This window comes from Carassius auratus, chromosome 26, assembly GCF_003368295.1.
Source record: "Carassius auratus strain Wakin chromosome 26, ASM336829v1, whole genome shotgun sequence".
In the NCBI taxonomy this organism is placed as follows: domain Eukaryota; kingdom Metazoa; phylum Chordata; class Actinopteri; order Cypriniformes; family Cyprinidae; genus Carassius; species Carassius auratus.
Window position 1 is genome coordinate 6422892 of NC_039268.1, and position 23101 is coordinate 6445992.

The 23101-nt window shown below is 36.5% G+C and overlaps 2 protein-coding genes across 2 annotated transcripts in view; one reads left to right on the plus strand and one right to left on the minus strand.

Annotated features, from left to right (window-relative positions):
* The first annotated feature begins 5055 nt into the window (after positions 1-5055).
* On the plus strand, positions 5056-6985 carry LOC113044767 (hairy and enhancer of split-related protein helt-like). The gene is made up of 4 exons (XM_026204940.1): positions 5056-5310; positions 5955-6059; positions 6174-6270; positions 6441-6985. Exons 1-4 carry the CDS (start codon positions 5140-5142, stop codon positions 6887-6889), a joined length of 822 nt encoding a protein of 273 aa, XP_026060725.1. The 5' UTR covers positions 5056-5139; the 3' UTR covers positions 6890-6985.
* A 4236-nt stretch (positions 6986-11221) lies between these two features.
* The window catches only part of si:ch211-197n1.2 (EF-hand calcium-binding domain-containing protein 6), a 28500-nt gene continuing 16620 nt past the window's right edge, over positions 11222-23101 (minus strand). The window contains exons 13-18 of the mRNA XM_026203859.1: positions 17789-17888; positions 17194-17318; positions 13337-13580; positions 13061-13233; positions 11868-12015; positions 11222-11785 (exon numbers count right to left, since the gene is read on the minus strand). Of these exons, the coding sequence (XP_026059644.1) occupies positions 11522-11785; positions 11868-12015; positions 13061-13233; positions 13337-13580; positions 17194-17318; positions 17789-17888 (1054 nt within the window). The 3' untranslated portion in view covers positions 11222-11521. The remainder of the gene's footprint in view (positions 11786-11867; positions 12016-13060; positions 13234-13336; positions 13581-17193; positions 17319-17788; positions 17889-23101) is intronic.

Genomic DNA, 23101 nt, shown 5'->3' on the forward strand with positions numbered 1-23101 from the left:
AAGACAATGACTTCAAAGGCGACGTGTAAGTTTTGTTGAAATCTCCACACGATGGCGCTTTGGATTTAGTAGTAATTAACCTAACCATCTAAGTCAGGCTAAAGGAATCTTCAAACATTTGCTTTAACTATAAGTTTTCTAATCAAGTTCTGAGAAGGCCATGATCATTACAGGAAAACGATATAAGTGATCAATATTGATTTAGGCTAATTATTTATTTTAATCCACAAGTAATTATTACACTTGAAAAAAAAATGTCTTATATATCAGAAGTTAAAAAATTAAAAAATTAAAATAGTAAAGTGTAAAGGCAGTAGGACAGGGCAATGAGCAGGACTTTTTAAACCACTCTTTAAAAGATTTGCCGTGGCAACCCTTCACACAAGAGCAAACATCCCCTCCTGTCCGAAAAAGCCCAGACTGGTTAGTGTGTCTGTGAAAAAGTCTTAGGTTGGTTGGGAAATAAGGCGAACTGTACTGCTGTAATCAGGGTGACATGCATGACTGCGCTCCTCTAATTCTCTTTCACATGGATAGATCCTTACAGACAGAGTTCAGCTTTCAGGTAGCCCCTCTTTAAGACTGTGATCCCCATACAGAAGCTGGTTTAGACAGCTTTAAACAGCTATATGGCACAGCAATGAAACATTGATTCGACAATTAGTAGATTTTATGACTTGTATCAGATACAAACACCTTTACCCAGACTCATACATTTTTATAAATTATACTTAGATTTTTGTCCATTCTTTATTCTGTTAATCAGAATTTTTTTATTAGTATTATAATTCCAAAACGTTGTATAGGCCTAGTTTTAATCACCTGTGTATGGAAATGAAAAAATAAAATAATAATAAATCTTGTCATTCAGAAAAATATATATATTTTCATCCAGAGGGCTTTGTGATTACAACAGTAAAAGACTAAAAAATGCTACAGTAAAAACCTGTTAAATGGTTATCAGTAAGTTTCCATACTATATATGGTGAATAACTGTAATTACATTTAAAGTATTTTTAAAGTTTTTGGAAGTGAAAAAGAATGCAAGAAAAGGAGTCATTGTACAATTTACAGTATATATATATGGTTTTGTCTTGCATCTAATGTTGTTAAATGTTTATTGCATTATTGCAGTATCATGTGTGTTACTATGATGGTGTTTAGTATTTGTGTGAATGACATTGTGCACCTTATATATACTTCCCTCTTCAGCTTGTGGAAGAGTTGTTTGTGATGAGATTTGATTCATCATGTGACTTTCTTATCACCATCTGTTTTTGGTGTTTATCAGTATTACAATGATTCAAAAACGTTGTTAGTACTTCAATATGCTGGTTTATTAACATTACATCAGTTAATGAAATATGTTTTTATTATTATTATTGTGAACTTAAGTTAAGTATGTAAAACCTAAAATATTGCTACCTTAGTTTCACTGTGAAGTTCTGGCAACCACTGCTTTTTATTTTATTTTTATGTTTTATTTTTTTGTCATAAATATCATTATTTTAAAAAAGCATTTTTAAATTTTTTTAAAAGGTAACGTACGCATTTACGTTACCTTTTAAACAAACCAAAACAAATATAAGAGTTTGGTTATTTTTTAGTTTTTACTCTTTATAAAGTACAAAATATACATTTGACATGTTATATTTTATAATTTTATAATACATATCGACAATTATTTATATAACGATACCAAAACACATTTGCATGTGAATATTTTACGCAGTGTCATATTTGATTGAAAATATATCAGGAATGTGTAAAAACATTTAAAACCAGGCGTTTGAGAAACACAATGCACAATTGTCTTTTACATATAACCTATATCATTATTAGCATTAAATATGGGATTAACTTGTTGCGTGCACTGAAGCTTTGGTGCAGCTTTGTGCATTCTTTTTTTATCTTTAAATGCTACCTCCAAAGAAACATAAATGTGGAATATCAGCTCATTCTTAAGATGTTAAAATACAGTAATCTTTTTTGGTATTGGTTTGTTTGGTGTAATGTTGGACAATTAAAAGACATTGTGATTGGAAAAAATTCTGTTGACGTATTGCACTTCTTCAATAGGCTACACAACACACATAAAAAAAAAACACCACCAGATCATAAATAGTCACATTACAGAACTTAAGGATCCGAAAACAAGTTAAAAAGGTCTGTTGCGTCGGCTCCAAAGAGCGTTTGCATAAAATCTTGTGGTAAATTCAACAATAAATGTAATGGGATTTTATGCTTTAGTCTGTTTCACTGGTGCTTTTCTTTTGCGCGCTGTATAAAAGTCTCCGTTGCTTTGGATATCCAAAGGGCTTGGATTCTTTAAAAGAAAAGAAAAAAAACCTCACATCTTTGATTTTTCCCTCCATGATGCAACACGATCTCGCACTTTAAAGCATAGCCAACCTTCAGGATTAAAACGTTCCCAGTGAAAAAAGCATAAGATCCGGGCGTTTTGGCGCATGAAGTCCGAGGCTGGGAGCCTGGGAGAACACAATAAACCTGTTGTTAACCTTGCTGTGAAAATATGTTTGATGAAAACAGCCAATTATTGTATGAAATGTATTCAAGTATAAAATAATGCCCTTTGTTGGGCACAAACTTGAGCAATGTGGGGGTACAAAAGTCCCCTGTGGCATGAATTGCGCTTTGGCGTCGCCACTTGGCGCGTTACCCAGACCCCTCTATACGCGATTGTTTCTTTCTTTCTAATGGCATTTACCGGATCAAAACATTCTGTTAATTCGATCAGAAAGCTTCACCCTTCACAACAATACCAGAATAATTTCTTCCAAAGTTTGTTAAGTTGACCGAAATTAGGCAAATGAATAGAGGTCTCCAGGCGCAGGTGACGGAGAATAATGCGCGTCAGGACCAGCTGCATTCTTCTTTATTTCTCCTTTTCTTTTCTTTCACTGCATTATTAAAATTTAGGCCAATGAAACTATTCATTCCGCTCAATAGACATTTTCTTATAGGATAATAGGATACAAATTGAGCCCCTCTGAAGGGAATCCAGCGGTGGGTAACCCTCGTGTGCCAAAGACGTCTGGAGTCTCTAACATGGTCGGAGGGGCCGCTCGTGTGCCAGGCCGGGTCCCCACACCTGCCGAGGCCCCTAACAAAACTAGAGAATGTAAACAAAAACCCGTAGCCTATGAAAGATGGACGTGTCACCAAGTCGTGTGAGAAACGCCACGAACAAACGGGGGGACTCCGTCTCCAAAAGGTCTCCCCTGAACTCGGCGGAACAGCCTATTATGTGCTTACTTAATTACTATAATAACAGTAGACAGGCTTTAAACCTGAGACGGGCTTGGGATGGAAGTTAAGATGGCTTGCTGGGACCCATAAACAGGCGATCGTGTGAGAAACGTGACGTGGAACAGAAAGAGACGCCTTGCTCCGGCGCCTTTGTTTTCAATGCGCGCGCTGCGCTGCGCTCGCTCGCGAGTCATCTCCAGCAAGGCCTGTTACCCTGCAAATAATATTCTACAACCTATCACGTGTCTTTAGACAGGCCACGTGGATTAACAAAGTAGGTCTGCCCAGTGGCGGCTCCAGACAATTTTGATTGGGGGGGCAATGGGGGGTCCTGGTCTTTTCAAGGGGGGTCTCATGAAAACCAACAAAAAAATACAGTGGACATGGCTAATAACTGCATATTACTGCTACTAAACAACAAAAACACCTTTGCAATGTAAACAAATGACAGGCTACATTTGTTATTCATATCCTGCACACTGCACTTTCATGTCAGGTATATTATGCATTTTTATTGACATTGATATTTTTACATTTATTTCCAGATAGATATTATTGAGTTTACAGGCTAAAGTGGTCTTGCTGTTGTAAACACTGTTGCTATTGTAGAAAAAATATTTGCATCACATTTAAAATATAATTATATTTTAATTCATTTCTGAATTGTTTTTATTTCTATAATGATAATTCAGAGAATGAGAAAATCTGAATAAGCCTTACCAGTGTTGTGATAATTATTTTTACGTGTTAAAAATAAATAAGTAGCCTACTGTAATATAATAAAAGTTTATTCAAATAACATAAAAAAGACCAAACCCCTCGATGCCTGTGAAACTTTTCTCCCTCAAACAGCACGCTTGTGTTACTTCTACACTACAGGCTACACACAGCAATATAAACAACGTATCTGCATGTTCTCACATCACATCGTTCTTGTAAAATAATAATAAGTAAATAAACATCAAAATCACTTCGCTGAGAATGAAACACCACTTACCAGCTGCCACGATGTTGAAAATATCCTGTAGCAATTAAAAAATGCGCGTGCAGCATGAGGAATCTTCCCGGTTGGATGAGGTCGTAGTCAGGTGAACTGTCATCATGCTGGTCATTTTATTTACGGCTAGATTATTATTAATAAATTGTACTAATATTATAATTGGCCGTGGGCAGGCATTCACAAATGTTTATGTTATTACAAAAAAAAATTGAAATTTTGCTTTGACAAAAGGGCACTTAAGGGGCAAAGGAGCAGGTGCTCAAGTGAACCGGTTCTTTCGGACAATTCGATCAAATAAACCAGTTGAAAAAAAAATGGTTCACCGGTTCTTTTGCGCTCGATGTAATGCCGTCATTGGCGATGATTGCCCTTCATTCAAGCCTTTGGTTTACCCGCGCTTATAACATTAGCACAGAATCAGTTCAGAATCAACCACCAAAAGAATCAGGTCGGTTCAGATGCGCTCTGTGTCAGTCTGCTTCGCGCTGAATCACGCATGCGCAGTTATCATCAGCTCATCGGTTCTCGAATCGGACGCGTCTGACAGAAACGGTTCTCGTTTCAGTGTATGAATAAATATCGAAATAATTATTTATTATTGTTCTGCGTAGTTTGAAGAGAAACATTTTTGGATCTTTATCCCGAATATATATTTTTTTTTTAATCAGGAAGAGGCTGGGGGGTCAAATGGGGGGTCAAGGCATTTTTTGGCAGGGTCTTGAGACCCCCCAAGACCCCCCCTGGCGCCGCCCCTGGGTCTGCCCCCCGCTAGCCCACAGCTTCAGGTTTTACTATTTCTTTAACTGATCCTAAGTGCACACATTAACCAAAAGCTCGCCTTTAATCCTATGGAATAATTTAGACCATGAATGCGCCAGAGCTTTATAAGCGGCTGCCTCCAGTCAGCTCATCTCAGTCTGAAGCGTCTGGAATCAGCAGAACCTATTACTACTAGTCTAGCTACAATAGTTCCACAATTCTATCATTTTTTCTATATTTTTTTTTATCAAATGATGGCGTCTAAGATGAAGGATCGCAAGGTATGTGGATACTTTAGTGGCGCACACGAGTAACTGCATGCAGTCCAAATACTCCTTGCATGGTTTATTTGGATTTTCTACCGCTATTATAACTATTAACATGTTTCGCGTGATGTCAGCTTTTTCCAAAATTGCACAATATTGATATTTTCTACCGAAACATTTCAGTAACGTTTTCAGTATTGCTCGCGCGCATTTTCTGAAGACTATAAGGGTAGGCTATAGACCCGTAGCTATTACTTGATTTCCCTGGTCTTGAATTAAATGCAAGCCAGTGTTTTATGCTAATTAAATTAATTATATTTAGTAACTTTATTGCGATGTAAAAGCGCTTTCTGTTATTTATGTAGACTATGTTTTGCGCGCAGGGAAAGAGAAGCGCGGCTCTCCATATGACTCACATCTTATTTATATGACAAATGTAATTTACTGTAGGCTGTTTTTTTATTATTATTATTATTTTTCTTTATTTTTTACAAATATGTTATTTTCCCGAGTTATATCGCGACTTCATATTCGCTGACTGCTTTTTCCATTTAGAAAAACTTAACCGGCTCACAATACAGTCAAGCTAATTTTGTGTTTGGTAGTGACACTTTTCATCCCTTTACTCACTATTATCTTATTATGTCCTCTTCCCACAGAAAACTCCTGTTTCTCACAAGGTCATTGAGAAAAGAAGAAGAGACCGAATCAACAGATGTCTAAACGAGCTGGGAAAGACTGTTCCTATGGCCCTGGCTAAACAGGTGCGCAGCTGAAACATTTAATGAACATTTAAAGTTTGAATGCGCTAAGTGACAATGTCTGCATCAATTGTTAGTGCATATATGATGACTGACAGGCTTCGTGTATTAAAACAGAATTCTGGGAAACTCGAGAAAGCAGAAATCCTGGAAATGACTGTGCAGTATCTGCGCGCGCTCCACTCCGCAGACTTTCCGCGCGGGAGAGAAAAAGGTGTGTACGAAATACCGATACACCACTTAACAGATTTAAGTACATCTATTAACACACTTAAATGACGATTACTCGCTCACACCGTGAAAGTCAAATTATTCACTTTTTAAAACGTCAAATCCAGCCCTTTCTTCCCTGCTCATCTCTAACACCGTTCTTCGTTTTCGCAGGAGAACTGCTGACAGAGTTTGCGAACTACTTTCACTACGGCTATCACGAGTGCATGAAGAACCTCGTTCACTATCTGACCACCGTAGAGCGAATGGAAACCAAAGACACCAAGTACGCACGGATCCTCGCCTTCCTGCAGTCCAAAGTGGTTACCGAGCCCGTGTTCGGCTCGTTAGGTACCATCTCTCCAGACCCTACGGACCTTCTGTGCCAGCTGGAGTACCAGAGTCCGAGTCCAACCGAGTCGGTGTTTCAGCAGAGCCCTCCCGGACACTTTTCCTGGCACAGCTCGGCGCGGAACCCCACGCTCGCGTACCCAGCGATGTCTCAGCACAGTGGATACTTGTCACCGGTTCAGGGACTCGATCACCATTACATGAACTTCATCGGGCACTCACACCCACATAACGCCTTCAGCTTACACAATGCACAACACGCTGCCCTGTAAATACGTCTGTGGATGTCCTTAATTTATATGTGAACATGTTTTATTTTAATAAGTAGATGGATCATGAAATAAATGATGTTTGAATAAGATTCTGAGTTTGGCACGATGTTGGAAATTCTTTATGCTAGGAATCGTTGATGTAGTGTGTTCTCCTTGGGATCTTCTGAATACTCTAGTATTAATAAATAAACTAAATAGCCTAATTCATAATTTGAGCATAATTTGAGCCAAAACTAAATAAATAATAATAATGGGCATGAACAAGGAAGTAGACACTATGATGCTTTTTTTATGAATAAAGTTCTCTTACCAGCCCAAATTTTATTATGCATTTAAAATCTGCCCAGCTCCTTTCAAATATTATAACATTATAAGAAAACAAGCTAATTTTCATTTATTCTGATATTTTGAACTGAGCACAGGATAGCAAATAGGTTTAGGGAACATTTATGCATCCACTTTGGTTCTATTGTGTTATGATAAGTTAGAAGAGGAAAATTGCAGGGCAAATTTTAATTAAATAAAATAAAATGAAAAATAAATCTAACTTTTTTTGAGAATGTAACCTAATAGCTAAATATTTATTCGTCCATCATTTAAATATTTTATTGCACAACAATACTTCAAGAAAATAGATTTCTTAATATCAGTTGTGTCATGCACAAATTCTTATGAAGATACCATGGCTAAATGTGTCTTTCTAGACTGTATTGTCTCTTAAGATTAACCCTTGGCGTAATGGTCTGTTGGCCTGAGACCCCTTGATTGACAATAAGCCTCTTTTTAGGGGAATCCATTTGGACACAAATCCAGCCCCCCATCCTATCCCAGTGTCTCTCCCACCTATATTTAAATCGGATGCAAATAACAAATCAAACAAATCAAACTGCTAAATACTAAGTATTGGAGGGAGTCTAAAGGACACAGGCCGTTTGAACAGAGGCAGTGTTCATACGGCTACAGTTGCAGTAATGAGTTTGTGGACAATTAAAAAATATCTACATTTCTGCATTGCTTACTCACAAAATGAGTCTTATCTTAATCCAAGTCACCATTATTCAGACAAATACAAATTGACTAAACTAATAACACACAAATAAGCACTAAACCATGATGCCTCTTTCATCATGCTTTACAGTGTTGGGAAGAGGTTGTGATGTGGGTGTGCAGTGGCCTTTTTCCGCTGAACAAAGCAGTTTTTGGCTCTAAATATTTTTTTCCAGCTTTGTAGGAAAAAAGGGAGAGTGGCAATATATTTTTTTATTTTTGTAGACAGAGTATATATAGATTCATGTACACCCAGGTCTTTAGCAATGCTTTCTTAGCCTTTCCCAGCTTTGTGCATCTCTGTAATGCTTTTTTAAGGTCTAATGAAAGCTTTTGGGATTGAGGCATAGTTCACACTAACCCATCTATCTCGATATTTGTCAGCAGGCTTTGTGTGCTTTTATTCATCTGATCTACTTGATTGACTGTTGAAACACAGAACTTCAGTTACATTCCATACCTACTCAATGTCTTCAGCAAAACTGAGAAACTTAAAGTGTAAAAAAGTAAAGCTGTGTTTGTGAGTTAGATTGAGTTCTTAAATGAGCAATGCAGAAAACCACAAGGGTTCACAAACTTGTTCTTGTGATGTCAGTCTTTCCCTCTCTCTCTCACAAACATACAACGCTTTCACAATTTTCTACATCAATTAAATCTTCATTTTGCATAGAAAAACAAATTTCCCTGTAATTCTCAATATTTTACTACTAATAAAAGTAACACATTATTTAATTTTATTTTAAACTGTTTAAATATAAAGCTGTTAGTAATTTAAATAACTTTTATTTTTAAACATTATAGATGACCCCATTCATTACATTACACTATAAACCACAACAGTAAGTTCATTTTACAGTGTGTTATACTGACTGTAAATAATGCACAGCTATATATGCTGAAGCCATATTAGACAGTGCTGTTATATATGTGATATGTGAATCAGTCTCAAGAATATTTGCCATTTCCATACTTGACTTAAGCAAATCAGACAGACAGTTGCTCACTGTGGCCAAGATTAGATTAAGGGAAAGACGGCCACCATAGTGGAATATAAAAGAACTCTACCCACATTGCATATGATTTTACCAGGTTCCAGTCAGCCATGACGCTGATTGTTTCTGAGATGTTGGCACTTGTGTCCCACCCTCTTTAACTGTAGAGGGTTTACTCTCTTTGGCCTCTACAATGGCATGGAAGAAGTGAGCCACGCCCCTCTCTCCACCCCCGTCCCGCACGCTTCTGATACCCCAAATACTACCAGAAACCAATATCACTCAGAGCTCCTCAAACAGGAAACCTGAGAGAGAGAGAGAGAGAGAGAGAGAGAGAGAGAGAGAGAGATAAAGAGCTAAAGGGACATAATATCATGATGAGTACAAACGGTGTGATTCTGTCCTTATAGGTGACCTATCCCTGGGAGCTCTCTTTCTCAAAGCCTGAATTCATCCCATCGCCGTTAAGTCCTTCTTTAAGTAAGTTGTATGGCACCAGCTTCCAAAAAAGCACCACGGAAAGAGAGAAGGGAGCGAGAGGGATTCTAGAGAAGGAGTCCGAAGTTGTGGTACTTTGGTGGGGGTTGCTCCATTGTGATGGAGCTGAAAGGAAGACAATTTTGGGTTCCTTGGGCTTCATCCTTGAGTGGAGTTGAAGAAAAATAATCAGACCCTTGAAATCAAAGCTCCTAAACAGAGACTGGGATGCAGGACACAACCACACACTCAGATGCAATATTATATTATATTATATTATATTATATTATATTATATTATATTATATTATATTATATTATATTATATTATATTATATTATATTATATTATAATATATTATATTATATTATATTATATTATAATATTAAGATTATTATCTTAAAATATTTGTTTTTATAGTTTATTTATTTTTTAAAGAAGTCCCTAATGCTCACCAAGGCTAAATTGAATTAATCAAAAATATGGTTAAACAGTAATATTGTAAAATATTGTTATAATTTCAAATCTGTTTCCTATTTTAATATATTCATTCAAATTTAATCATTTTGATGGCAAAGCCAAATTTTCAGCTGCCTTCACTCTAGTCTTCAATGTCACATGATCCTTCTGAAATCACTCAGGATTCAGGATTTCTTTGTACAGAATTTACTTGAAATAAATATTTTTATAATTATTGATGTAAAAATTGACACTGTCATTTTTGATCAATTTAATGCATCCTTGCTGAAACAATTAAATAAAAAAAAGTTTTGATGATAGTGGATGCATCAAAGCTCACCAAGACCCTCCTAAGAGAAATCTAGGATCTGTCTTAGTGCATGTACAACACAAACACCTGCATTAGCACTTTTGAGAAGAAAAGTGCTGGTGCCTGTCATCCAACTGTCAGAGCAAGTAACTGATGGATGAACAGACAGATACATGGATGGATGAACGGATGATTGGGTGGATAACACAAGCTGTTTGCCAAACTGTGTTCAAAACATTGGTGCGGAAAAGAGGAGAGAAGAGGAATAGAAGACAAAGAGGGCATGCAGATGGGAAAAACGATAATGCCATGAAAGACGAAAGCGATGAAAGAGCACTGAGTGACCAACAAGCCAATATTAGTTTAAATCCGCAGAGGAAACACTGTGTTAAGCGGAGGGAGAAGAGCTGGTAAAATTAGAGTTCTTTAGCTTCATCACATAGTATGAATCAAAACAAATGAAGCAGAGCTAAAATGGCTTAGGGCTTTATTCTATTGTCATGTAAAATATCTTAAAATGGCAAAGAAAACAGCCAAGAAAGTTTCTTATCAGAAGTTTTCTTAATACACAAGCGATTTTGTTGAGAAAACTGCGGGTCTTTTCTAAACTAAACACATCAGAGACTGCTGGGTGGAGCATGAAACACCAGCGTGGTAATGTGGTGCTTCATATTCCCGTGTTCACTCGAATAACATGAGCAGAGGACATCCGCCTGAGAGCCTTTTCAGACCTATAGTAGTCCAGATTTCACTGGATCTTAAAAATGTCCTTCAATAATGTGTATTTAGAAACAAAGACAGTTTTATATTTATATATAGTTTAAACATTTTTGGATATACTAGTCCTTACAGTTACAGTCCTGCGAAACATTTATATAGTACAAATAATATACCAAATGTTGTTCAAAAGGTTGTTTAAAATATGTTTTAGAAGTAGTATAGCATGTCACAAGAGTATTTCATATCTCAGAGACTGAAAGCAAATTCAGTTTAGTGTAATTACAATGTTAATCAATTTGCAGTCAAATCAGTTGACAAACTCTTTTTACTTGACTCAGTTTTATTACGCACTGCTTTGAAAACATGAACACACACTACACTGTAAAGCAATGAAATACAGTTCATTTGGCTCCAAAACCAAATCTGATATAAAGAAATTCAATATTAATGTCATGATTATAACTTGAATATTGATTGTGTGTCTTTATTTCTGCATGAAGCTAGTAGGGTTAATATATTTAGTTATATATTATCTTATTATTATCTTGCATCTTGTATGGCAACAGCTCCAACTTATAAATGTAGGCTACTAAGTGAATTTAGCTATCATTTGTTTTAAACAGCTGACCTATTGACTCCTGTGGCTAAGCTGCTGCTTGGTCTGCTGGTTGTGACTGGATGTCCCGTGTTTGTCCATTAGGAGCGGGCGGTAGTCCAGGAGTCCAGACGGGTGTGTGTGAAGGGTAGAGAACACACTCTTCAGCTCTTCCTGGCTCTGACACACACCAAACAGCTGTAGCACAGCACCCAGCTCAGCTGCAGACAGAAGCCCAGTGCCGGAGCCATCCATCCGGGCACAGGCCTTGCTAAGAGCCCTGGCCTTACGCTGGAGCTACAACACCAAAACACAAGAGGAAAATGTAAATATTTTCACATTCATTAACACATAGCATCGCCTATAAACAATGCATAACCTTTTTCCTGATCTTGCGACTTAATGTTTCCAGAGAGGCAACTTCTTTAGATTCTCTGGGAGTCTGCAGAGCAGCTGCCATGTTGGATCCATGCTTCCATATTTGACTCTGGGATAGAAAAGGCTTGAGGAATTCTGTGTAGGATACGCTGATATGAAAAAAAAAAAAAAAATGCTCAGTTATGTATTATGTTATAGATTTATATTTTGATAAAGTTTTGATAGGCTTCATCACAAAAACATCTTGATAATTGTGTTTTCAGTGCTTCAAGACATTAATAGCTTTCAATATTACCAATAACAGTATGGTCACATTTTATTTTAAGGTCAAATCCTCGATATTAACAAACCATTAACTACGACTTTTACCTCAATATATTTTAATTTAAATGTACTGCTTATTAATAGTTAGTAAGGTGGTTGTTAAGTCTAGGTATTGGAAAGGATTAGGGATATAGAATATGGTCATGCAGAATATGTGCTTCATAAGCACTAATATTCAACCAATATGTTAATAACAGGCATGCTAATAAGCAACTAGTTAACAGTAAGAACTGGTCCCTATAGTAAAGTGTTACACATTTGATCATATTCTTTTGCAATTGTTCATGCCAGATTACTTCAAAGACAACAATGGATTAAACATTGTTGGTTTTAGACCTGTTCACAAATGATCAGTTATTTTATTCACAAACTGAAGACTTTTTTATGTACTATACAAAATGTGAAGTGGAAGAAGGGTATTGAACGCATTTGTATAACATTTCTTTATTTGGTAACACTTGAAGCCCTTTTGTATAATACATTTTAAAGATATTCATAATGTGCATTGTAATGCATTATATATTTTCATAAATAACTGTAACTAAAGTTCAAATGCATTTGAATATTTGTAAATTTCTTCTTACATCTGAAATGAATTGCCTGTCATGTGTTTTAATTCTTTATACTTTCTAAAGGTGTAATAATTATTAGAAATGCATTGTAATGTATAATGTGGTTGCAGTTTTAATGATATCAAAATGCATTATGAGGTGCATTTCAAGACATAATTAATGCATTAAAATACTTTAATACTGCATTATATATGAAGGCTTCAAGCAAAGTGTTAGATAATCATCACATCTCCTCTGCATGAATGTCTGGATTTATTTATTTATCTGTTTTGGTCTTCCCCTATGTAAGTGTATCTACCTGCCATCAAGGTTGATGTCAAACTTCTTGGCCAACAGATCACACTCATACTGACTGAGATGAACACAGAGACTCATAAGGATGTCTTTAAATTCATCACTGCTAACAAAACCTGTTCCAGAAAAGTCCATTTCGGAGAACTCAGTCCAGAGCTCAGAAACAGACAACTCCACCTGTTTGCGAGAGAGAAACCAGTTCATAAAAGTGTCTAAATAACATAATCATATCTAAGCTCAAAGAACTTTACACCATCCCGAGGTATTTCCACACCCCCACCTTGGCCCGTAGAGCATCCACTAATATATCTGAGACGCAGTTGAATCTTTTGGAGAGGCGCATCAAGTCATTGTCTCCACGTTTGGGGGGATTGTGCTTGGCATTGGGGTAACAGCAGGATTTGGGAGACGGGCCAAAGTGACGTATAAACTGTTGAAAGTCCACAGATCCATCCTGCTGAGTGAACAATGAAGACCACAACCTCCGGACCTCTCCACGAGTTACCTCAGGATGGAGCTCTAACCTGAACAGGGCAAGATAAAGAATGACAAACAAGGACAGAGGGATACATGATGGGGAGAGGGAAATGGAGATAATAGTGGGATTCATGAATGTAAAGAATACACCTCAAATTCTTAGAAGAATGCAAACACTGTATCCTTTAAAGCCCTCCACACCCCACAGACCCCCCCACCCCACCTCCACCCCACATTATTTATCTGAGCTGAATTTAAGCTAAAACTTGGCAACCAACAGCACAGAAGCAACAGTTTCTCTTACACAAATACATAAACACTGCAGTGTCACGCTTAAAGAAAGGACAGTACTGTGAGAAAACACACTATAAGGGGATCTGACAGCAAACAAACACCAGTCTGTATCACACGACCCTGATCTCCACTCTGTTTTGTTAAACATGAATATTTAAATAGAAAGGTTACATGCATTTGGTCTTAGGTACTTATATTTACAGTAAAGCATGTGCTTTACGTGCTGTATTAAAATATTATACTTATTAGGTTAGGTTACGTTTCATTTAACTATATACTATTATTACACAGTTTATACAACTGAATACACAATACAGTCTTTTAAAAAAATGGGGTCACTCAGATATTTTTAAAAGAAGTTTGAAAGAGTGTCTCTTACACTTAAAAGACTAACTAACTTTTCTATTTGAATATATTTTAAAATGTAATTTATTCCTGGCAAAATCGCAAAGCTGAATTACTCCAGTCTTCAGTGTCACATGAACCTTCAGAAATCATTCTAATACTCTAATTTGGTTTAAATAGTATATATTTGGGGCTTAAAGTTGATTAAAATATGTATATATCATTTTGTTTGCCAGGTGTTGTTATTAAAGTCTGCCCTTCATAATCTGAGGACGCGTTCAGTGATTAAGGATGTTTGATGTACTGACTAATATTAGTATACATATTTTTACTAAATATATTTAATAGTTTAATAGTTCAATCATTGTTACACTTATACAACATCTGTGTTTTGAAATTGTAATTGACCTTTGTGTACTTTTAATTGTATTTAATGAATTACATTATATTTAATTGTTTTAGGCTTTTCAGAGTAAAACTGTGGTCACATTTACCATTGTTCGGTAAATATTTGGTTTGGTTATTTCTATAGGAATCCATGCAATCTGAAATCTGTGCTTATTTCGCAACTGGTTCCAGTTAGTCCCGCAAATTCTCTCCACTGACCAACAGAAAGCTGCTTGGTTTGTAATTGACTTCTGTGTGAGCTTTGCGTCATAAATCATTGCGCTACTGACAAAATACAATGGGCATTTTTTTGCCATGTAAAATTTAGCTAAACATACCACACCTTAAATGTGCAAAGACACAATTTCTAACACATGAATCTAGAAGACTATATTTTACTGGCGCTCTAGTAGGATGTACATGTGGCACTGATACAGTATGTGTGAACATACACAAATGCATTTGTCTCTAACTTGTAAGAATCAATCAAAGAAGCAACCGTTTCTCACCAGACACACACACACACACACACACACCCACTCATACTCAGTGCTCACTGTGGGAGCCAGAGAAGTTGGCACTGATATGTCAGCCAAACCCTCTGTGAACTCGGCTGCTGTAAAGCCTGTTAGTGTCACTAATCTCTGAGCTGGCGAGGAGAGTTCAGTTCACCTTGGACTGGTTGGCACCGTCTCACTCTGTGTCTGTGCACCAGTGCCACGCCACAGATTATGCAAATCCACTCGCGATGCCCCCCATTCAGACCACGACTCCTTTTAGGCCTGCCGCCATATTGCAGCCAAAAAATGAATAGAGAGATAAAAGAGGGTGATGTAGAAAATGAATGAAAAAAGGGTGGGAGAGAAATCACAAAAGGGTCAAAGGAAGATCTGCAAAAACAGCATAGGGAGGGGAGGGACCAGAGTAAATAAACAGATAAATAATTTATAGAAATGGAGGAGTTTCTCACATGAGCTGAACAGTTCGGAAGAGTTCAGGACTCGGGTCACCACAACAATGTGTTAAATTCACAGACAAGAAAGAAAAGAGAAAGATATGGGAGAGGCGTAGAAGACAAGTTGTTAAAGGAAAGAGACAAGGGTTGAGGGTTGATATAAAAATAGATGAGTGGTAGAAGAGCCTCAGAGACTGAATCGCTTAAAGAGCAATTACATGATGCAAAGTGCGATTAATACAGACAATGACAAGAAAACATTTCTTCCACAATTAACATAATGCAATGTCATGCAATTTATTTCATATTTGTTCATTCTGATATTTTTGGTGGGGCATAAATTCAAAGCTGGGGTAAAAGTCTAGAGAAATCCTAAAGTCTATGGAGTAGTTTGGTATAATTCAATTTTGTTTAAAGTTCATTGAACTTTAAAATCAATTTTAGTGTGATATGACCAATAAGCACCAAGTCATTTACTTGCCATACAAAAAAAAAAAAAAAAAAAAAAAGATAGAAACAAATTAAAATAAAATATAAAATATCTACTTTTGTTTTAACATTGCCTAATGCCTAAAGTCTTCAGAATTCATGATTCAAACATTAATGATATTGGGGAAAATGATTTTATCTTAAATAATATTTGAAAATAATAATTAACCTACATGTAAAAAATAGATAAAATATATTTTATATTTTTCTAATGAAAATGTGCTCTTTGGCAATGTAAAATATAGGGTGTTTTGGGTGGTTGCCAGGGATATGTGATTGCTCTGTGGTTGCTAGGATTTTCCAGGTTGTTGCTAAGTGGTTGACTTTGCTTTTAAACTTACAATAAGTAAACTTTTATTATTTACTGTATGTTGCAAAATATTTTTATTATACAGTATGAGACACAAGTATAATAAAATCTATATATGTGCAATAAAAATTAGTAATGGTTGCAAGCAGCACTAACTGAGCGATACAGATTCACAGGACAGTACAGCAGTGTAGCTAAAAGTGAAGCAGGCATGGGAACATCTAAACAAGCGTGCAGTAGACCATAGAAAACCAACCGCCTCAGATCTTCACCGTGCCAACAGCTCTCTCAGGCTCCGTACACCAAACACATTGTTATTCATGGGAAAAAAAAAAGAGTAGGTTGTTAACTTGCACAATTAAGGCATCATTTGCCAAGAAAAAAGGCCTGCTTTCCGTTGCCATTGTCTTAGGAGACAAAAGAGTGCAAGAGCTCTGTAAGACCCATGGCTGGGAGACTCGGGCGGACCGCATAGGTCTTGTGACACACAAGGGATGCTTGTGTCACGACCACTGACTCTGGGAGACACCCAGGACATGAACACCGCCGGGGAAAGACGTGAAGTGATTTGGCATGGTGTTAAAGACAATGAGGAGGAATGCATTCCACATTCCAGCATATTCTTCAATAGCGTGTGTGAGACAACTATATAAATGTCCTGCAGATTATCTTCTGAAGTATAAACTGAAGTAACTAATAAAAGACTAATAAAGACATTATGCCTGAAAACAAATCAATTATTCATTTGATATTCATGCATAACATAGGCTGTCAGTATTACTATTATGCTACAGGTTTGTATTCAGGTTTGTAAATCAATGGCATATAGAAGAAAACCAATGTAAGGGAATATTTTTATTTTGTGTAAGTGGCTCATTACCTTTTAAGCAACTGGTACATGTCCTCCTGAGTGAGACGTCTGGTGTTTTTCTCATCCAGTTCTTCAAACTCTCTTAGCACATCTCTATAACGATTTGCCACCAAATTCTTCACCAGACGAATCAGCTGAAACACAATAAATGTGCATTAATGGTACTGATATGGAAAAGTTTTACTTGATGTAAAGGAGTTTAAAATATACTGTATAGTGTAATGTACCCCTAAACAAAGTTTCCACAAAAATATTAAGCACGACAAACGTTTTCAACATGTGTTTTGAGCACCAAATCAGCATATTAGAATTATTTCTGGATCATGTGACACTGAAGACCAGGAGTAATTGCAGCTGAAAAGTTTGCCATCATGGGAATGAATTAAAATGTGAAATATATTCAAATATGAAACTTGTTATTCTACATTGCAATAAATCTCTATCTAAAAATATGACATTTTTGATCAAATAATTGCAGTCTTAGTGAGCATAAGGGACTTCTTCAAGACATTTTACCAATCCTAAACATTTGAATGCTTTAGGTTGAAATCAGCATTGTACATCTGGGAATTAACAATTGTTATGAAATAACATGAGATTGTACCTCATGGTCACTCCGATCATCTTCTGAGCCCTTCTCCTCGCCTGAATCACGGTTCAAGGCAGGCTGGGCGGCTGCCTGGAAGAGGCTGGGAACTCCTTTCCTGAGGGAGCAAGAAGAAGTTCTTTGAGGTTATAGCTATGGTTTTAGATTTTTTATTATTACCTCATATCATACAAGAGAAGCCCTGAGAAACCCTTAGAACGAGCGATTCGCTTTGTGCCATTCTCGCTTGAGTGGCAAACAGGGAGAGCTACAAGACCTGACATGGAAATGGCCGTGCTGCGCTGACCGCTTTGAGAGCAACTGGAGTGGTCAAAACAGGCAGACACATGATGATCTTGAAGTGTTAGCACATGAGAAATGCCAGATGCACAAAGCCCAGCCTCGGCTAATGTGTTCCCTGTGCGCTTGGATGGGTTGATGGGGCTCGGCTGAGCAGATAGCTGGGGCTCTTTTGTGCTCAAGAGAGGACAGCCACTCCCTAGGCTATAGGCCAGTGGTCTGGGCCATCTTAGGGCCACAGTCCAAACGAGGTGGGCGGACTGCTGGCTTGAGAGGTCACGGGCTAGAGCAGAGTTAGTCGCACTGTGTAAAGGAAGAAATAGAAAGGAGGGACAGAGAAATACGGTGAGATTTAAAAGACACAGATTCTTCAAATAATGCTGATAGCAGTTCAAAGAGGCAAACACCAGTGACACTGACTGCAAGAGGCATTATGTTTGTGTTTGTGCATTGTGTTGATGACAACGTGAACGTGCCTTCAGGATTTTCTCAAGACTGACTGCTCTTTTCAACAGTTAAGCTGACCTGAATGAGCCAGGAATAGCAATAGGCCACGACTGTATGGTAAAATGAGTGTTTACTAAAAGCTCTGCGAGAAAAGTTCCTGAAAAATCCTACTAGACAAAGAGTGAGTCTCCATTTGCCAAACTGCTTGTCATAGCAGAACAAAATTTAGAGCAAAATACTGAGAATTCAACATATTCAGCGGTCGAGTCTATTAGTGGACCTCTTGGATGCCGAGGGAAGAGACCTTGTGACCCAGCCACGGACATCTCAGCAGGATTCCCATGTCCAACAGCCCTGCCACAAAACTAACACAGCAGGACGTGACTTTGGCATAAAGCCAAATAAACACACTAGCATTTCACAGACAAACGAATGAGACAAAGATCCTCTGTAATTCGAAGATGCATAGAAATTCAGGCTCTAAAATCTAAGTCATTCCCTTGCTAAAATGTTCAATTTAAATAAAGATTTAATGTTTTACTTATTTTTTTCTGATTCCATGTAAGCTTCACCTATAAGTGGACGTGGACGTGACATTTCAATTGAATTGAAGCACTACAATTGTTTTAATGATAATAACAATAATAATAATAAACTAGTAATAAATAGTAGTAATGTCAAATCAAATATCAATAAATAGTAAACTTATAAAATAAAAAAGTACTAGAAACTGAAAAAAGATATTTCTAAACTGTACAAACATTAGCAGCTTTTGTATTTGTTATCAAAAGAAAAAAAAAAAAACCTTCAAGGTGATTCACATCTCTTTTATGCCCATTAGGGGGCACATGGCTCTTAAGTTGACCTTATAGTAAAGCTGAAAAAAAAAAAAAATCAAAACCTTTAAGTAAATGTATCCATCCAAAAATGTGCAATGTTTTAGAATATGATTGGCTTATAATAAAATTTTATTTTATTTTTTTACTGATATCACAAGACTAAAAAAATTATAATTAAAAACTTCACTTTGCACCAGGAAGAATATACCACTTGTTATAATGTTATATAGATATGGAAGAATAATTCTTAGAGAGCAGCAACAAATTCAGTTTAACATGATTTAATGCTGTAGTATATATATATATATATATATATATATATATATATATATATATATATATATATATATATATATATATATATATATATAGCTAGTAAGGTAGTTGTTAAGTTTGTGCTGCTTATTAATAGTTAGTAAGGTAGTTGTTAAGTTTTTGCTGCGTATTAATAGTTAGTAAGGTAGCTTTTAAGTTTTTGCTGCTTATTAATAGTTAGTAAGGTAGTTGTTAAGTTTTTGCTGCGTATTAATAGTTAGTAAGGTAGCTTTTAAGTTTTTACTGCTTATTAATAGTTAGTAAGGTAGTTGTTAAGTTTTTGCTGCTTATTAATAGTTAGTAAGGTAGTTGTTAAGTTTTTGCTGCGTATTAATAGTTAGTAAGGTAGTTGTTAAGTTTTTGCTGCTTATTAATAGTTAATAAGGTAGTTGTTAAGTCTGTGCTCCTTATTAATAGTTAGTAAGGTAGTTGTTAAGTCTGTGCTCCTTATTAATAGTTAGTAAGGTAGTTGTTCAGCTTAGGTCTTGGGTCAGGTTAAGGGATCTAGAACATGGTCATACAGAGCATTAATGTGTGCTTTATAAGTAGTAACACATAGCCAATATTATATAAATATGCATGCTGATAAGCAACTAATTAGAATTTGACCATAAAATAAAGTGTTATAATTCAAAGGTATAATTTGCCTTTAAAATTGCCCTCCCCCATATCTGCTTAGTTCTGCGAGTTCAAAATGTGTGATGGCTCTTGAATTTAAATTTAGTTTTAGGTGCTGTATTACTTCGATTAATATAAATGTATTTCAGATTGCCACCCAAGTTCAGATCTGATTCAGAGTCATTGGCAGACCCCCTCTTTGCCTCAGACGACTGATCTTCAGAGAGGAGCAGAGATGTATAAAGTACTAGAGAACCATACTTGAGTAAAAGTACAAGTGCTCTATCAAAAAAGTGACTTGAGTAGAAGTAGAAGTGCTCTTTAAGCACCACACTTAAGTAGAAGTACTAAAGTATTCAAAATTTTTTGTACTTAAGTATTGCAAGTAGTCTATTTTAAAATTTACTACTCAAGTACTGAAAGTAAAAGTAGAAGTATTGTGTTATGTAGCTATTAAAGAAAGTAGTCAAAAGTTTGAACATATTGTTTTTACTATTTCAAATGATTAACCTAAAGGACAATCACAATTCCTTTGACTGTAACTTCTTGTAAACAAAAAACGGTTACTAGGGTTAGTTAGCCCAATTTGCCAAATGATGTCATTAATAACTTACCCTCATGTTGTTTCAAACCCGTAAGACATCAGAGGGTCATTTAGAATTTTTTGAAGCATCGAAAATACATTTTGGTCCAAAAATAGCAAAAACTAGACTTTATTCAGCATTGTCTTCTCTTCTGTGTCTGTTGTAAGACAGTTAAAAACAAAGCAGTTTGTGATATCTGGTTCGCGAACGAATCATTCGATGTAACCGGATCTTTTTTAAACAGTCCACCAAATCGAACTGAATCGTTTTAAACAGTTCGCGTCTCCAATACGCATTAATCCACAGATGAATTAAGCTGTTAACTTGTTTAATGTGTCTGACACTCCCTCTGAGTTAAAACAAACCAATATCCCGGAGTAATTCATTGACTCAAACAGTACACTGACTGAACTGATGTGAAGAGAGAACTGAAGATGAACACCGAGCCGAGCCAGATAATGACTCGTTCACGAGTCAAGAACCGTTTCTGTCCGATTCGTGAACCGAGGAGCTGATACTGCGCATGTGTGATTTAGCGTGAAGCAAACCGACACACAGAGCGTCTGGAACCGAACTGATTCTTTTGGTGATTGATTCTGAACGGATTCTGTGTTAATGTTATGAGCCCATGTGCAGTCAACGCCAATGACGCCATTGCATCGAGCGCAAAAGAATCGGTGAACTGTTTTCTTCAAATGGTTGATTGAATCGAACTGTCAGAAAGAACTAACGTTACTGGTCATCCGAGAACCGATGCAACCGGTTCTTGACTCGTGAACGAGTCATTATCTGGCTCGGCTCTGTGTTCATTTCTCTCTTCACAGCAGTTCAGTCAGCACGCGCAGTCTCGCTTGATTCGCTCAATGATGTGCCAGCTTCATCAAACCTGCCATCTACAGTTCTGGCAGTGGTTTGTAATGGAATGATTCGTAACATTATTATAATTTTAACGAGTAACGATGCAGCACATAAAAAAAATATCGGAGTAAAAGTATTAAACTCAGCGAAAATATATACCGAAGTAAAAGTGGAAGTAGGAGAAAAAAATAATACTCTAGTAAAGTACAGATACCGCCTTTTAGTACTTAAGTACAGTAGTGAAGTAGTTCTACTTCGTTACTATACATCTCTGGAGAGGAGAGACAACATGTTGTTTTAACAGACGAGGGGTTGCTTGAACTCCTTGCTGACCCACTGTTCTCCACAAGCAGAGATGGAGGGATTTGAAATTAAAAGAAGAGGGAATTTGAGGGAGGAAAGAGTCCCATCACTCGCAGAGACGAGACGCCCACAGAGATAACTTCTGAATGAATGGGCTGCTTATTTTGCTTTCATTTCATCTCGTCTGAGGATGGATGGACTGAGTGAGGGAGTGAAAGACAGGAATAAGTAGATGCACATTTATCACGTTTGCACTGTATTGTTCTGTTTAATCTGGGCCACCATCTGAGAGCAGCAGACGTGTGTGTGAGAGAGGAATGTGTGAGAGAGACTACAAGTGAGCTGCAGGGGCTCAGACTGAGAATGACTGTGTGTTTGTGAGATTCGCTTTAAAAAGATCATTTACACCAAAATTACAATTGTCATCATTAACTCACTCTGATGTCGTTCCAAGTCAGTTTGCAGTGTTGGACCTTTCATTATATGGACCTGAACTTTCATTGTATGGACAAAAACAGCTGGAATGTTCTTCAAAATATCTTCTTTTGAGTTCCACAAAATACCTAAGCATTACAGCTTTGATCTATGATATGAATGCTTGTAAAAAAAAAAACAATCAGTCCTAAGATTTGACATAAACAAACATTCTAGAAACCATGCACAGCAACAACCAAAATATAAATATAATCCAATAAAAACACAACTGTTCAAAAGTTTGGGGTTGGTTAGATTCGTAAACATCAAAAAAAAAAAAAAAAAAAAAAAAAAAAAAAAGAAGAAGAATAAAAAGATGTCTCCTTAATGATTGCCAATGCTGCATTTATTTCCTCAAAAATAAATGCAGCATTGGTAATCATTAAGGAGACATCTTTTATGAAAACTGTTGCACTGCTTTTTTGATGTATATAAAAAACAGCATATAGATAGATAGATAGATAGATAGATAGATAGATAGATAGATAGATAGATAGATAGATAGATAGATAGATAGATAGATGGTGTATATAAGCACTACTCGCTACTGCCTTTCCACAGTCAAGCTGCCTCATAATTTGTGTAATGCAATT